The sequence below is a fragment of the Cavia porcellus genome, unplaced genomic scaffold (assembly GCF_034190915.1).
Source record: "Cavia porcellus strain 051 isolate PalLab524CR breed Dunkin Hartley unplaced genomic scaffold, mCavPor4.1 scaffold_8, whole genome shotgun sequence".
NCBI lineage: Eukaryota > Metazoa > Chordata > Mammalia > Rodentia > Caviidae > Cavia > Cavia porcellus.
Genome location: NW_026947491.1, coordinates 79,008,582 through 79,023,953, shown reverse-complemented (window position 1 = coordinate 79,023,953; position 15,372 = coordinate 79,008,582). Strand labels below are relative to the sequence as shown.

At 41.8% G+C, this 15,372-nt stretch overlaps 1 protein-coding gene across 6 annotated transcripts in view; it reads left to right on the top strand.

Annotated features, from left to right (window-relative positions):
• Window positions 1-524: 524 nt before the first annotated feature.
• Kitlg (KIT ligand) overlaps window positions 525-15,372 on the top strand; it is a 76,180-nt gene continuing 61,332 nt past the window's right edge. For 2 of the 6 annotated variants that reach the window (XM_063255277.1, XM_063255278.1), the window contains exon 1: window positions 782-861. In XM_063255277.1, the coding sequence (XP_063111347.1) occupies window positions 841-861 (21 nt within the window). In that variant the 5' untranslated portion in view covers window positions 782-840. Of the gene's footprint in view, window positions 862-15,372 lie in introns of all 6 variants that reach the window. The other 4 variants (XM_063255279.1, XM_013159350.3, XM_013159348.2 and 1 more) reach the window with 4 other exon arrangements.

Here is a 15,372-nt window from a genome sequence, read left to right as displayed (position 1 = left end):
CATTATTCATTCACTAAAGTCATTGTATAAGAAAAAAATTAAAAATAAAAGTGCGTGAGACAATGCACTAACTAGGGATCCTAATTAAACTTTCTTTTTTCCTTTTTCTCCAAAGGCCGCACTGGGCAAAGTGGACTCGAGCCAAGGGAATTCCCCTCTCTCTCCCGCACTGCTTCAGAGCAGAAGGAAGAGCCCCGTCCGCTCCGCGCCGGGGTTGTCGCCTGTCCTTGGGCGGTGCCAGGTGCGCCCCGGCGAGGCCCGCGCGCGGCACGAGCGGCTGCAGGTTGCTGAGCTTCGCCCGGGGCCGCCCTGCACCCTCGCGGTTTCTCCCGGTTGCGCACCCGGAGTCCCGAGCGGGGGACGCGCTGGGCTGGACCCGCCCCACTCGGGGAGCGCTCCCTGCCCCCCGGCCGCGCGCCCCGGTCTCCAGCCTGGCCCCCGGGCGCGTCTGGCCTCCCCGAGCTCGGGAAGGGAAGGAGGCGTGTCTGCAGCGGGCGGGAGGGAGCCGTATAAAAGAGCCGGCGGCGCGGCGGCCCCAGCTTCACTCGCCACCTCGCGCTGGGACCGGAGCGCCGCTGCAGGCACGGGCCGTGGAGAGGGCGCTGCGCTCGGGCTGCCCAATGCTTGGACTATCTGCCGCCGCTGCCCGTGCAATATGCTGGAGCTCCAGAACAGCTAAACGGAGTTGCCACACCGCTGCCTGGGCTGGATCGCAGGGCTGCCTTTCCTTATGAAGAAGACACAAGTGAGTAGGGCACGCCCGGGAGCTCCGAGGCTTTCAAAGAAAACCGCGCCCGAAGCCCCGGGAGGCCGGCGTGCCCCGGGACCGGCAGCCGGGACATGTGGGGCTGCGCCCTCCGGGTGAGCCAAGAGGGTGCGGGGGAGGCAGGCGTGGGTTGCAGCCCGAGCGCGCAGCCGGCTGAGCCCGGGAGGGAGCAGTGGGAGTCCGGAGAGGGAGCTGGTGTCAAGTTTGCAGCGGCCGCGGTTAAGTTTGCAGCTGTCAGTCGGAAGCCTCATTTCCCATCCGAGAAAAGGGTGGGCTCTGTGGCCTGGGGCTTTGCGCTAGCCCAGGAAGGCTCCTCTTTGCTTGGTAGACATTTTCTCCTGGATTCCCGGAGATTATGAAACAGCTCCCCACGCGCCACCCTCACTCGCTCTGGAACCCAGATTTGTGCAGTCACCTGGGGGACGCGGGACGCGGGTGCAGCCGCGGGAGCAAAGCCAACCCTGAGCTGCTGAGCTGCACAAGTCGGCGGGGCGGGGAACCTGGGTCAGCCCGGGAAACTTGGCGTCCTGCAGCTCTGAGCTGTCTAGTTTGCAGCCCTGGGTGGGCCCTCACTGCAGCTGCGGATGGAGTAACACCTCCTCAGTGCGTGCACCTTCTTCTGTTCCAAAAAAAGTTTTATTTATTTTCTTAAAAAATTTTTAATGGGCACCTCCAATGATAGTTGAGAGAATACCCAAGGGTGCTTTATACGTCAAGGACCATGGCGAAAGCGCTGCCTAGGGGTACAATTAGACACCTCCTACCCCGACAAATATCTGGCTCGCCCTTTGGAAACGGCTGCTACCGGACAGTTCTTTTCATCTCTGGCGGGCGGTTCTTACCTCTTTCCACTTTTTCCCGTCGCAATTGTTCTGCTATTTGCCTCGGGTTGCGTAAGGCTGCCCTTTCAACCCCCAGAGGTTCGGTCGGAGATTGCAATTCCTGAAATGTGTGGAAGGGGGTTGACGTGTTGGGGCGAAGGGGCAGTTGAATGTTTACAATGAAAGAATCCGTGCGCTGAAAGTGCTTTACTAGGTGACCTACTTAGCATCATATTTTAAATGAATGTCTAGGCTTGCACATTAAGAAGGCATAAGAAAGAGTAAAGTCCTTTCCACCCGATGTGAAAAGGGGGAGGGATAAGGGACCTTGCCTGGCATAAAAGGAGGGTAGTGCCTCGCCTGCTTTGGCAGGGAGTCTAAGTGTGGAAGAGAAGCAGCAGCTCGCCTGTCTCCTGTCTTGCAAGCAGGTTCGTTTTTTAGGCAAGGACACCACACCTGAGATCACCACATTGTGCTGGAGAAATGCAAATATGAACGATTCTTCCAACAAAGAAAAGTTTAATTGTATGGCTGGAAGTGCACAGGCTTTCTGATCTACGGCACAGTTAAACAAGGGTGGGAACCTATTTCTTTTTATAGTCGTCTCTGCTTGCATGAATGGTGCTGGTGAGATCTGGGTGGAGAAGCTGCCACCTTTTAGATCGGGGAAAGAGCCCAAAGCTTCCTATTTAAACAAGAGAAGAAGAGACAGATCGGGTTAATGTCCAACACTCCAAAGCCGGGATGTACTATCAAGTCACTTTGAGAGTCAGTAAGAGTGATGATCCCTGTACCTTTGCTTTGCAAAACAAATGCGAGCTCTGTAATCTCCTCTCTCGCTTTGATTAAATGCTGTGTAAATAGGATTACATGGAATAATTCCATTGAAAACCAGAAAGAGGTCAGCCTCGCCTGAAACACTGGCTGTGGGGTGACTGACTCGGTGCTGCCCACCAGAGACATTTGAGACAGCGAAGTATTTTAGAAATGTGACCTGTTCAGACCAAGTTAAGAGTGCGGGCCCTCTGGGGGGCCGTGCTGATGGTAGAGGGCTCCAGAGGGCAGTGCTCTTGTTGAATGAAGGCATTCATCGCTGGGGCTCTAATGACCTTCAAGGTTTTCTTTAAGGATACTCCTAGCAATTTCACATTCCCGGCACTGAAAAAGGAGACCTTGGAGATAGCACGAAATCAATTAAAATAACCCATGGTAATGAAGGGTGACTGTCAGATCTTCTCATTTAAAATTGGGGGAAATGTTTTTCTGTGCAGCTCTGCATAGAGAGTGTAGCACAAGGAAATCAAAGATCAAGAAGGAGGATTTCAGTCTAATGTTATCTTTGCCAGAGAGGAATAGCTATTAATATTTAATAGTTTAAATAGTTGCTTATAAAGATGGTTTTAAGACTAGAATTCCATTACAGGCCTATTGGTCCTGTACTATCTGATTACTCAGTACATAAACACAAACTTTAATGATAATATTTTAAAAAGAACTTTGATTTGAATTATACAGCTTTTCAACCATCTTGGGGACAGCAGGCATTTTTGCCTTTAAGTCAAGCTAAATAAGTGAAAATTCCATCAAAAAACACTTGGGGATTGGTGAATGATGCTTTCATTTACTTAGCACATGTGACAGACTTCAGTATTTGGGGAACAGTTACACAGGCAATAAGTCACAGGAGTCATTGTGACAATAAACTTGATCACAAGTCTGCAGGAATAAATGTATTAGATGTTTTTTCAGATTTCTCCTTATACTCTATTCAAATTATGAGATTTGACAGTTTCTAAAGGAGCATAGTGGATCTGACTTAGAAAGATCATCTCTCTTAAAATTATGCTATTTAAAAGAAAATAGTACTCTGGGGAACATTAAGTAGCTACTAGCATGCCATATTTTGCACCACCAGTGAAAATGTGCTCAAAAGTACTCACCTTAATATGCTTATGCATTTTATCCATGTTGCGCTTACATTTTAGTTTCTATATGGTTTTAGGTGTTGTCAAGATTGCTGATAGTTTCAGAAATGCCAAGACTTGAAAGTCTTGCAAACAGTGTATAAAAGACCATTTTAGGCACATTGAGGCACTCGGGGAATAAGCAAACAGACAACTAGCTTTCACTATGTCAGAGAAAATATCCCTTTTTTGTCTAGTTGAGGTTTGTTATGTAGGTGACAATGCAAATTTTCTTTATAGGGAAAAATTAACATATTTATAAAAAGAGCATTTTAAAATTTTGTCCCTTAGGATCACTCAATTTGGAATGTGTGCTTTCAGTAATTCTAATTTATGTAGCTTTTAATTGATACATTCTGCCAAGATTTTAAAACTCAAGTGCTAAGTCGATTACATTTAACATAAAACAGGGAAAATAACCATATGGAAATTTGAAAGTCTGTGCCAAACCAATTAAAATTGTTAAATTTTATTTATGTCTAACTGGTGATTTGAAGATAGCAAATTATGAGTCATTGTTGTTCTATAATGGTAGGTGATTGAACTCTTACCATCCTCTTATATAACATTAAAAAACAAACCCTGTCCGAGTATTAAGGCTCTGAGTTTTCGAGGTTTGTTGCATGGCTGGGAGTCCCATTGAACATGCCCTCTTTCCATAACTGAGAAGTTCCTAGAGTATAATTAGTGGAAGGATTCTAGGCTCTAGCTGCTGAAGACTTGTATTTCAATCCCTGTTTTACCAAGAGACAAATGAACTTAGGCAAATGGTTAACTTTTGGGATTTCTACTTTGAAATCTGTATGTTGATTGCAAAATAACTAAAAAGATTATTCTCAGTTGGCAGTGTAAAGGCGAAAACAAGGTTGTGTATATGCTTATCTCATAAGAGTGATTTTCTGTAGTTCCAATCCGAGTTTGTTGTTCCTAGAGAAGAGAATTGCCTGTCCGCTAACTTTTGCAAGCCAGAGAGGGATTTGCTAGTAATGAGGACAAATAAATGATGTTTACTGAGCAAAGCACACAAGTTTTCTTAAATCTGGATCCATCAATTCAGTTCCACTTATAATAGGGTGATATCTGATTATACAGTAATTAATTCATGTTAAACCAGGTATGGGAAGACAAAAGTGATCTGAGATCATGAGAAACTAGTTTAAAGTTTTTCTTCCAAAGTAAAAAATGAATAAGAAAAGTAGAATACATCATAGGAAGAGAAAATGGAAATCCTAATTTTGCACTCTTGTTTTCTGAGTTCTCCTTATGTGATTCTGAGGATGTCTTCTATTTCTTTTGTAAGACTAAAGAGACTTGGTCAGCTTCCTGTCCCTGGGTTTTTGCTCCAGCTCTGAGTGAGGCACAGGTTCATTTCTCCAGGATGTTTTGCTGTCTTTACCAGGCAACATGCAGTGACATTTTTTGTTTTTCATTATTCAAGTTTGGGATCTTCTTTCTTTTTTTTTCCTCACTTTCCTTAATGTCCCCTTTTGTAAATCAGGGCAAGGCATTGGACATAAATCTCTGAGAAGTGATCTTTTATCTGTCTTTTATAGTGCATGAATCATGAGCAGCTGCAGGAACTGTGTTTTTGGTCTCAGTCACCTGTGTAGCCAGAACAATTTATAAAACAAATTGAGAGGCAAGATGCTTTTATAATATACGCTGCTTTCAAGTTGCTTTGTATAGACTTTGTTTCATGGAAAGCATGGTCTGTAGCTTTACTGATTTATGGATGCAGTAAGATGTTTGTGCCTTTTAACTTAATTATGGACATACTAAAAACTATTTACAGGGACTGGGAGTTTAAGAGAATTATCATTATCCTCTCCCTACCTATTTCTGTCTCTCTAGAAACAGAGGTGAGGGGTGATTTTCTTATAATTAGGCCTCATGGTTCTTTTTATAAAATCACAATGTGTGTCATCTGAAGGAAGGGTGTTCTTTATGTAGCTCTCTTTGTCCTTTACTGTTTTTCTAGGCTTCCACAATGGCTTGGGCATTAGGAGACTGAGCTCTTTTATTAACCTGGATACTGAAGTTGTATGACTTTGGGAAATGATCTGACCCTTTGAGACTCTGTTTATTCAAATGAAGAGTGAGAAAGTAGGACTAGGTGAATTCTAAGTGCCTTCCAGTTCTAAAATTTTCTGTTTCTACAATACTAGTAAAATAGTGGTTTGAACCAGAGGGCACGTAAGCTTTTCCTGGTTCTGAGGTTTATGTAGTCCTGGCTTTAGTTTTATGATTATGAACCACCTCGTGGAAGAAATTGAGAAGACTTGAATTTAGATGTACTGCTTTTAGTTAACTCACCTACTCCTTGGTATTTCTCTTAACAAGAACGGTATTTATACTTACCTATTTTAGCAAAAACAACCATTGAAGAGGACTTCTACTTCCTCACTTGGAAGAATCCTGAAGCAAAGTCATGCAGCTGGTGGACATGAGCCTTCCACAGGGCGGTGCTTTTCAGTGTTTGCCTGTCTTTTCTGCCACTTCAGTTTCCAGTATCCGTGTGCACAGAGTTGGAATGGATGGAGCAAGCCAGGGAGGAATGGGATAGCGGGATAGAAAACATTAATGGGGAGAATCAGAGGAAAGCGCTCCGCATGTAACTACGCTTCCAGGTGTGTGACCTTGGATGAGTCACTGAGGCTTTCAGTATCTTTGAGTCCTGTCCAAGAGTTCATCTTGAGGAGATAGTGAAGATCAGAGGCTGTAGCTGAGGACCCAGAGGCAAAGCAAAGAGGGAGCCTCCGGGAAAGATAGTTCCTGTGGCTGATCATTTGCCAAGTCTCTGTTTGCCTTGGCTTCTGCCAGGGTCCAGTAGCATCCCTGGAACAACTCTGGCTCTTACTCTTGCTGGTGGTAGAAGCAGCCCAGGTAGCGGCACAGTTATTCCCCACAAGTCAGAGGCTGTGGCAATCCTTTTCTCTTTACTGACTTCAGAAGATTCAAAGACAAGCTGGATCTTCTTCCAGCCAAGTGGTCACAGATTCCTCTAAAAACACAGCCGTAGAAGTGGCGATAATGCTCTGTTGAACACCAGCAGAGCACAGTGAGCTATCTGTTAAAGCAAAGTTCAGAAGTGAGGCAATCTTTGACAATTAAGAAATAGCAATAGCTGTCATTTGGTTATCTGGATGCAGGGACTCAGCATTTGTCTGTGTGCCCGTAGCTGTGAACTGTGCTCTTAAAGCACTTAAGGGCTCCAGATTAGACAAAGGCCATATTGATAGGGGACCAATTAGGTTGCCTTTTCCATGTTTTTGGTATCAACATCCTTCTCCCCCTAGTCTTCTCAGGGTACCTTTGCTCTCCAGGGTGACCATGCAAAAGGCCGTGAAAGACGACAGCAAACCCATCCACTGACAATCTCCACTTGAAAAAGCAAGCCTAGGTCACCTTTGTAGAAAGGGCATCTCTACTGCATAATTATGTCCCTGTCCAGACCTGGGAGAGCACAATCTGCAGGGGGTGTTCCGTTTGTCTTGTGTACACATTGCTGAGTTGCCTTCCCAGGACCAGAAGTTCATCTTCTAAACAAAAAACCCTTTGGGTGCTTAGAACTTTTGCCTCATTTTTCACCTTGGCATAAAATCCCTGAAGCAAAGGACCTTTCTAGTTCAATGTCTTTCTTCTCTAAACTCCAGGGCTGAATTACATCTCCTTATTGGCTTATTTCATCCGAATGTGTGTATTTGAGTCATCATAAACCAGGTTAACCTGGGCTGTCTACTGTGAAGAAATCTTTGGAACTTTGCACTGTGTGCTGGGGCTGTCTCTCTCCAGCGCCCTCCAGAACAACTAGCTGCCTTATGAAAAAGCACACTAACTCCTTGGATTTCAAGGACTGTAGCAGAGGCAGTGGCACTCTCCTGGGAGATGCTGTCCATGTTAGATGGAGGTGCCCGGGGAATGGAGGGGAGGGATGTTTTCATGAAAAATAGTCCATAATTGATGGAGAAAACCTAAATATTGCAAAACAAACCTCCAGAATCATATGTAAGCCATTGTTTATGCTTCGGTGTAAACCCACAATTTAACAGTTTTGATATAGGAAGTACATTAGGGATTTCTATTTTTGATGACCAGTTAAAACCTGTAGGATTGCTTAGCTTGGATCTCTGGTGGATTTAGAGAGCTCCTGTATATTTACAGGGCCCTAGCCAGATCTTTGATGTGTTCTCTCAGGCATAGGATTGACCCTAACACATATGTTCTGCTGCCATTTGTTAGAAAGGTAAATTATCACTATGCGGCGTAGGGGTGGGGGTTTGGGGGTTGGTGTTTTCTGTTTCTAGGTGGTCCACAGTGGGGATTGAATTGCAGGAGAGATAAAGGATTAGGAAACATTCATGGATAATGAAAAAAAAGATTAGCATAGTTTTAATATTTGCATGAAATTAATTATATTCATAAAAGCATAGAACTATATAGTAGAATATATATATATATATATATTTCACAAAAATGTTTCTTAAATCTTAAGATATGAATGTTTATATTATACTAAAGCCATACTATCTTTTTCCTTAACGATATTTGGAAGATAGTAGAACTCTATTCTATTTGAATTTTGGGTCTTTTTTCTTTCTTAATTATGTGTGGGATATTTAGTTGAATTGTTTTGTTTCAGATAAATCTAAACTTTACTGTAAAAGAATTTTAATTTAAACTAGAAATAACTTCAAATAATAACAGTAAGACTTTTTATCTAATGTTTATAATGACCTTTCTAATCTCATTACAAAACAATTACATAGACTTTAAATTCAGTGCTGATATGACCACTCATTGATTGTACTTCTGTATAAATGTCACATGTAAATGACTCAGCTTCTAATAATTGCCTAGTGTTTGACATTTAAATATGTGGCTATTTTAAATATTTTCCATCATTATTGGATAAAAGCAAACCTTTCTGAAAATAGATCAAGCCAAAATGGCTCTTAGTAGAAAACAATTCCAAGATTAATTAGTTCATTGGACTTTTCTTCTGGGAGTTAGATAATATTTTTAAATCCCATTTTACAGATGAAGAAACTAAGGTAAGTTCTTTCTCTTACCAACAGTAGGTAATTATTAGCAGATTATCATCCAGAGAGACTTCTGGCACAAACACTGTGGCAGATTCAGTACTTCAAAGATACACATTCTGTTCACAGGAACAATAAATAAAAACCAAATGTGATTCATGGAGTGAAAACAGTAACAGAATTTAGGCAACAAAAATTTCATAACTGAAGTTGGCTAGCAGAATGACTCACTCTAGATGTTCAGTAAATTCATACAAAATGTTTCAAAATGAATCCATGCTTGATTCACATTGTTGGGTACTAATAAATTCTTTTCTTCCTTTCTTTTTAATGGCAAAATTTTAACAACTTGGAAAGCAGACTTTGTTTACCATTTACAGCATTAATTTGCAGTGACTATTCAATGTGTATGACTCAGTGGACCTAGAAAGCATACCAGTAAATAGAAAATGTTAGACGTGATTATAGACGAGACAAAGTATTACTTTTAGCCATTTGCTAGCTGTGTAACCCTCTGTAAGTTTCCCTGTCTGAACTTCACTTTGTCAGTGTATAAAATGGGTATAAAAATAGCAACCTAATGACTGTACTGTGGGATAATTAAATGAGATAGATTGTGCCATCGTGGCTAGCATGTAATAAACAATCATTTTCTTCTTGGTTGGAATAGCTGATCACAGAACATTAACAGCAAGTTCAAACACTGTAAGAAATAAATTCAGTGTTAGCAATTTCTTACTTTAGTTATGCCATACCTGCATAAATGAATCAAAATAATCCTTAGCCTAATAGTTTAATTCCTTTATTTGTGTTATCTGCCTTCTTAATACACCTAAACAATCTCAGCAAATTATAAAAAAAGGTTTTCTTTTCCTTTTTTCCTCTTTTTGCGAAAGGGGATAGATACACAAAATAGGGCAAAAAACAAATTGCTTAAGAAGTAAAAGAACAGGTTATGAGTGTGGAAATAATCAAGGCTAGTATTCAGTTACCATCTGTGGGTTACCTACCACGCATGAGGCTCTGTGCATAAAATGCAGTTCATGTCATTTGATTCTAGTAAAAATGGTGTAGCATACATACTAAAATGTCCTAAGTGTTTTTCTTTCCTTCCATTTTTTATACATATGCAGAAACTAAAGGTCAAAAGACAAAGAAAACTTAAACGTTTATTGAAAGATTAAAAGGAAAAAAATACAAAGAAGTGGAAAGCTCAGATTTGAAGCTCAATCTGTTTAGTTTTAAAGACAAGATTTCTCTTAATCAGTGGATTTTAATGAACCTATATTCAGACACACAATTGTAGATACAACTTATACTACAGTTGGGACTTTTACGGTATTGAGGATAGAACTCATGACCTTGTGCTTTCCAGGCAGGCACTGTACCGTTGAATTCTATCCCTATAGTTGGGATTTTACATGTTCCTGAAGGTCTGTGTGTTGAAAACTTGGCCCCCAGCCTGTGACGCTGTTGGGAGGTGATGGAACCTTTAGCAGGCGGGGCTTAATGGAAGGAAGTTAGGTTATTGGGGTGGGCCCTTTAGGGAATATTTGGGCCCTGGTTCTTTCCTCTCCCTTTCTGCTTCCTGGCTGCCTGAAAGCCTTCTTCACTACACATTTCCATCACAATGTACTGTGATGCTGGGTCCAAAGCCAAGTGATAGCAGACTGCAACCTCTGAAGACATGAGCCATAATAAATTTTTGCTCTCAGAAGCTGTTTTATCATAGTGACGGAAAACTGACCAGCATAACCTGTAAAGCTTGACTCTTTTTTTTGTTTCTTGAATTGTATGTGGACCTGATAATAGGTTTTAATGTTATACCAGGAAACACCAGAGCGGGAAAGCTGAGGCTTCCAGTTGAGTAGCAGATGCTCCTGACTGCAGTGCTCAGGGCTGCCTTAGGGAGCCAGCAGCACTCCCAGGAGGCGGTGAGCCCGGCCTTCATCAGCAGCCTCTCTGACTCCTGTTGCCTGAATTGTCCCCTGGGAGTGCCACTCCTGATTCATGTGATGGTGAGGGAGGCCTGCAGTCAACTGTAGAAATGCCGCTTTACCTGGTGGTAGGAGCGGTTCCTACCAAATGCTTGACGTCTTACACGTAAAGGGATTCTTCTTTGACAGAAGGAAGATTTGAAAGTATTTTAAAAACTATATTTCAAAATAACTCCTTTAAAAAAAGTGCTTCTGATATCACCTTTATCAAAGGCACCTTTTTTTTTTCAAAGGCAGTTTTCAGTGGCTTTGGTCAGATTAGAAAACTAATAATACTGTCTTCAATAATAACACCTAGAGTTGTATTTAGCATAAAACAAATGCTAGTGTGATACTCATCTGTCACCACGACTCCTTTCTTCAAGAAAGTGACTGCAATTGCAAAGCCTTCACTGTGAGGTCAAAGGGAAATTTGGAGCAAGTTTTGCAAATAACGTAGGCCTCAAATTCACTTTATCCCTGGTAATCTGTTTTCTTTTTAACTTTAACATAAACTGAAAAAAGGCCAAAAATTTGTAATCATCATCTCAAGTGAGTTTACCTCGAGCTACGTCCCTTCTTCCTAGCGGGCGCCAAGGTCACAGAACTAACCTGTGGGTGCTGGCTCAGGAACCAGGAAATCCTTATCTGGGGCCCCCATTTCTAAGCTGTACATAGAATTGGGGAGATAGAACATAAGTTCTTCCCATTTTGATTGAGTGATTCCCTACTTTTTCCCCACCTTGGGATCCAAGGAAATAGCCCATTTAGGGGAGACAATGGAAGGAGCATGGATTTTGACTCAAAAACACCCAGGACAGGGCTGGGGGAGCAGCTCAGTGCAGAGCGCTGGCCTGGCACGCGTGCATGAGGTCCTAGGTTTGACCCCCAACACCCCAACAAAGGCCTCTAGTAGAAACTTCTGGCTCTTGACTCTAGCTTGCCATGGGATCTTAGGCAATTTATTTAACTTTACTTAACCTTCTGTAAAACAGAGGATTAATGCTGTGTGCTCCAGCTCTGCCTCTCGTGTTCTTTTCTTCTCTCTCCTTTCCTTCTTCCTTCCCTTCCTTTCTTTTATATGCCTAGAAATAATATTGTATACCTGGTTTGTGGTGGATACTCATGAATTGTACTGGTCAAAAGAAAAAAGTCTTTTGTTCTCCTTTTTTTTTTTCCAGAACTGGGAATTGAACCCAGCACCATCCCCAGCCATCTTTATTGTTTTATTTTTGAGGCAGGGTCTTGCTAAAGTAGCTAAATTTCCAGACTGGGCTTGTATTTGAAATATTCCTGCCCCAGCCTCCCAGATCACTGAGATTATAGGCACGTACTCCCAGCCCTCAAAAATATAAAATCTTTTTCAGGCATAATATGTGTTTTCTACTATACTGTTAAATACAAAATTATGCTTGTTCAAAGTATTTGACTCATTGGCTTCATTTATACTAAAGGAGCACAGGCCTTGGAGTGAGCTCAGATGAGGCTGAAGTCCTGCTCACCAAAACCATGGCGTATTATTTTCTTTCCTTGTGTTATCTCTCAGTGTCTGCCTTTGTTGGAAGGGCAAGAAGGCAATAGTATTTAATCAGAAGAAAATGAGAATTAAATGAGATAACACTCAGGGAAATTTTATGATCCAGAAGTATGCATAATCTAAAGTGGTATCTCTACCTTTAGTGAATAGCTTATACCAGCAACCAGGTTAGCATACATTAGTCTATTCTGATTCAGTTTAGTGTGATGGTGGGGTTTGTACAAGCGTATCTTTCGGTGCATTTGTTTCCTTGCTTCTGTTTTTTGAGAAAGAGTATTGTTATGAAGTCCAGTTTGGCCTTGAATGCAGTGTGATGCTCCTGCCTCAGCCTCCTCAGTGCTGAGATTACAAGTGTGTGCCACCATTGCACCTGGCATGAAGGCTGTACTATTTTAAAACCTGTTGCCATTGAAGTACAAAGCAGAATTATGGGCCATTGTGGGAATGTGATTATGTAACTGCGAATGGAGATGAGTGAAGGATCTCAATGCGGTAAGCAAGGATGCTGACTCCTGCCTTGGCCACCTACGGGTTGCTGTGAAATCCCAGAGAGGTGGTGATGCAGACAGACTGCACTGTCCTACTCAGATGCCAAGTGGTCTGTCATTCCAGCCCTAGAGGGGTAAAAAGTTTGCACTTTCCAAGGGTGAATACTCTGGTCTCTTACAGCCCTGGAGAGTCCTGGAGCCAGAGGTACTTGTTCAAGTTGTATAACTTCGACTGATTTAATGCTTTTAATATGCTGACATTCTCATTTGTAAAATGAGCCTTCTACTAGGGTCTATCTTCTCACGAGGTTCTGAGGGTTAGGTGAGCTAATATATCAGAACTATATCAGGAGGGCCTGGTGCCTAGACAGATCTCACAAAACCAGGCTGAGGTTAGTTGCTTTCATGTAAAATACTTATTTTGCATTCAAAAGTTTCCTTTTCGGTGTTTGTTTAATAAGTGAATAGAATCCACAGCTTGGAAAAGTTTCTCTTATGAATTCAGGTGTTATTTTCTTGTCAGTGATTTTGTTCTTTCTTTTTTTTGTCCGTCTGTGCTGCAGAGTGACCACAGGGTCCAGCGCATGCTTGCCACGTGTTCTGCCACTGAGCTTTACCCTCAGATCCTTGTCAGGGGTTCTGTTTAGAATTTAAGGGCTTGATTGTCCAGGTTAATCTTCAAGTCAGTTTTGTAGCAGGCGAGACAGCCGCCAGTTGCTTTTATCAGTCCATTACTTCAGGTAAACAAGCATTCCTTTCTTTGCCAGAACATTAAACTGCTATGTTCTTTTGATGGAGTGCTGACTTGTTTAAAGCACTTGTGAAAGAAAGAAAACAGCTCCTGTTTTCCAACATTTTATAATCTCAGTGTTGTTTCTGAGGATTGCACAGCTGAATCTTTGACTATAGATATTTCAGTGATTAACTTACCATTTGGATTCAGTTCTTAGTGGAATGTAACACAAAAAATTTCAACCAAGATGAAACAGATACGAAGTCTCTTCTGGATATTGCAAAAAGGAAATATTAAAAGGGTCTTAAGACTCTACTTTTAAAGTCCAAAGGAGACCTGGGCAGAAACAATGGCAAGTATGATGATTTTAAACTGCTTAAGGGCAGTGTTAGATTTAAAGAGTCCAATTTTGTACCACCTCCTGAAATTGTGTGTTGCTTTAATGTTTCAGGGGCTAATACAGGAAAATCAGAACAAAAGCTAGCTGATAGTATGAGAGATCCATGTCCTAAATTCAGTTCTCTGGTTCTGACTTGTGCTTTTGCCCCTGAAAATGTTCATTTCATTACCCTTCAAAACCAGTGGTGGGCTCTAGATCTTTAAAGATGCCTTCCAATGCACCTAACCCAAAGTTCCCAAGAGAAATCTAACCAAGTCTGTACTCTGGCTAAAGCCGCCCACTGACTACGTTACCTTGCAGGATAAAGTCCAGGTCCTTAGCACACTATGCAGGTTCTCTGAGGTTTGGCTGTTGCTTATCTCTACCACTCCCTGAGTAGTAAACTTTATTCTGCTGTCTCTTAGCTAAGCATAGAGACACCCTCTGTGCTGTACTTGATCTCCAAGGTCTTGACAGCCCCTTCATTTGCCTACCTCAGATGGATCCTCCTGCAGGAAGCCCTTCCAGATATCTTTCTGTCCTTCCCACTAACTCTGCTGTGCTTGGTGATCTTATTCTGAGCATCTACAGCATTATGTTGAGATGATCACTTTTACCTACCTACCTAAACTGCCTTATGAGCCTATCCTCAGCTAGTGACACGGTGCCAAAGTCTTGATAAAGGTTTTCTGAACTAAACTATGAGTTAATGAATCACGCCAGATGAGCAGAGGGAAAAAAAATATACCTGGCAGCATTCTAGGCATTTAATAATTTGGGCATTTAATAATGTTTTGCCTCCTAATCTTAGCTGACTCACAGTTGGGACCAAGGAAATTGAGTTGGAATTTGTTTCTAAATTTTCATTTTTCTTAATACATGTTTGCAGGACATAATTATTTCATTCATTGTAGAGAGCAAGGTAGTGGAAACTTCAAAACATTACCATTGTGCATTGATGTCCCTAGGTGACTCATATTTTTGTGCACTTGACAATGCTTCCCACAAACATACACGCACAGTTCAATCATAATTTCCTTTGAGCAAAAAATTATAAATGGACCACTTTGGGTGGCAGAAGAGAGTGGGACAGTGGATTAAAAAGAGAAGAGGATGACAGAGTTGCTTGCTAGTCTTCAAGGAGATCACACAGTAGTGTGATTGGCAAGTGCCAAATGGACTTTGCTAATTCAAGATACACAGAAGAGTTAAAAACCAGAAAAGATGTTAAGACAGAAAATGCTCTTTCTCTGTGCCAGATCCTGGTCCGTACTCTAAATATGTTATAGACTTTGTCTCCTCTAATTCTTCCTGTCTGTCAGGGCAGTAGTGTGATTATTCCATTTCATCAAAGAGTAAAGTAGTGTAGGTTCAGAGAGGTTGAGCAAAGTGCACAGAATTTTACATCTGTCACCATCAAACATAATCCTTCCCTAATTCTTTGCTTAGCATGTAAACACTGTTGTCATCTTTTTTTCCTTGCCTAGATAAAATGTTTTTCTTGATTCATAGTAATTACAACTACTAAACATATATTGGGTAGATTCTTCTCCAGCTCACCCATATTTGAGATGCTTTCTTTCATTTTTTTTTCACAGTTTGTACTGATTCCTAGGAAGCCAGTGAAATAGACAAGAATGGAAAATGCACTTTAAAAAGTGCACTACAT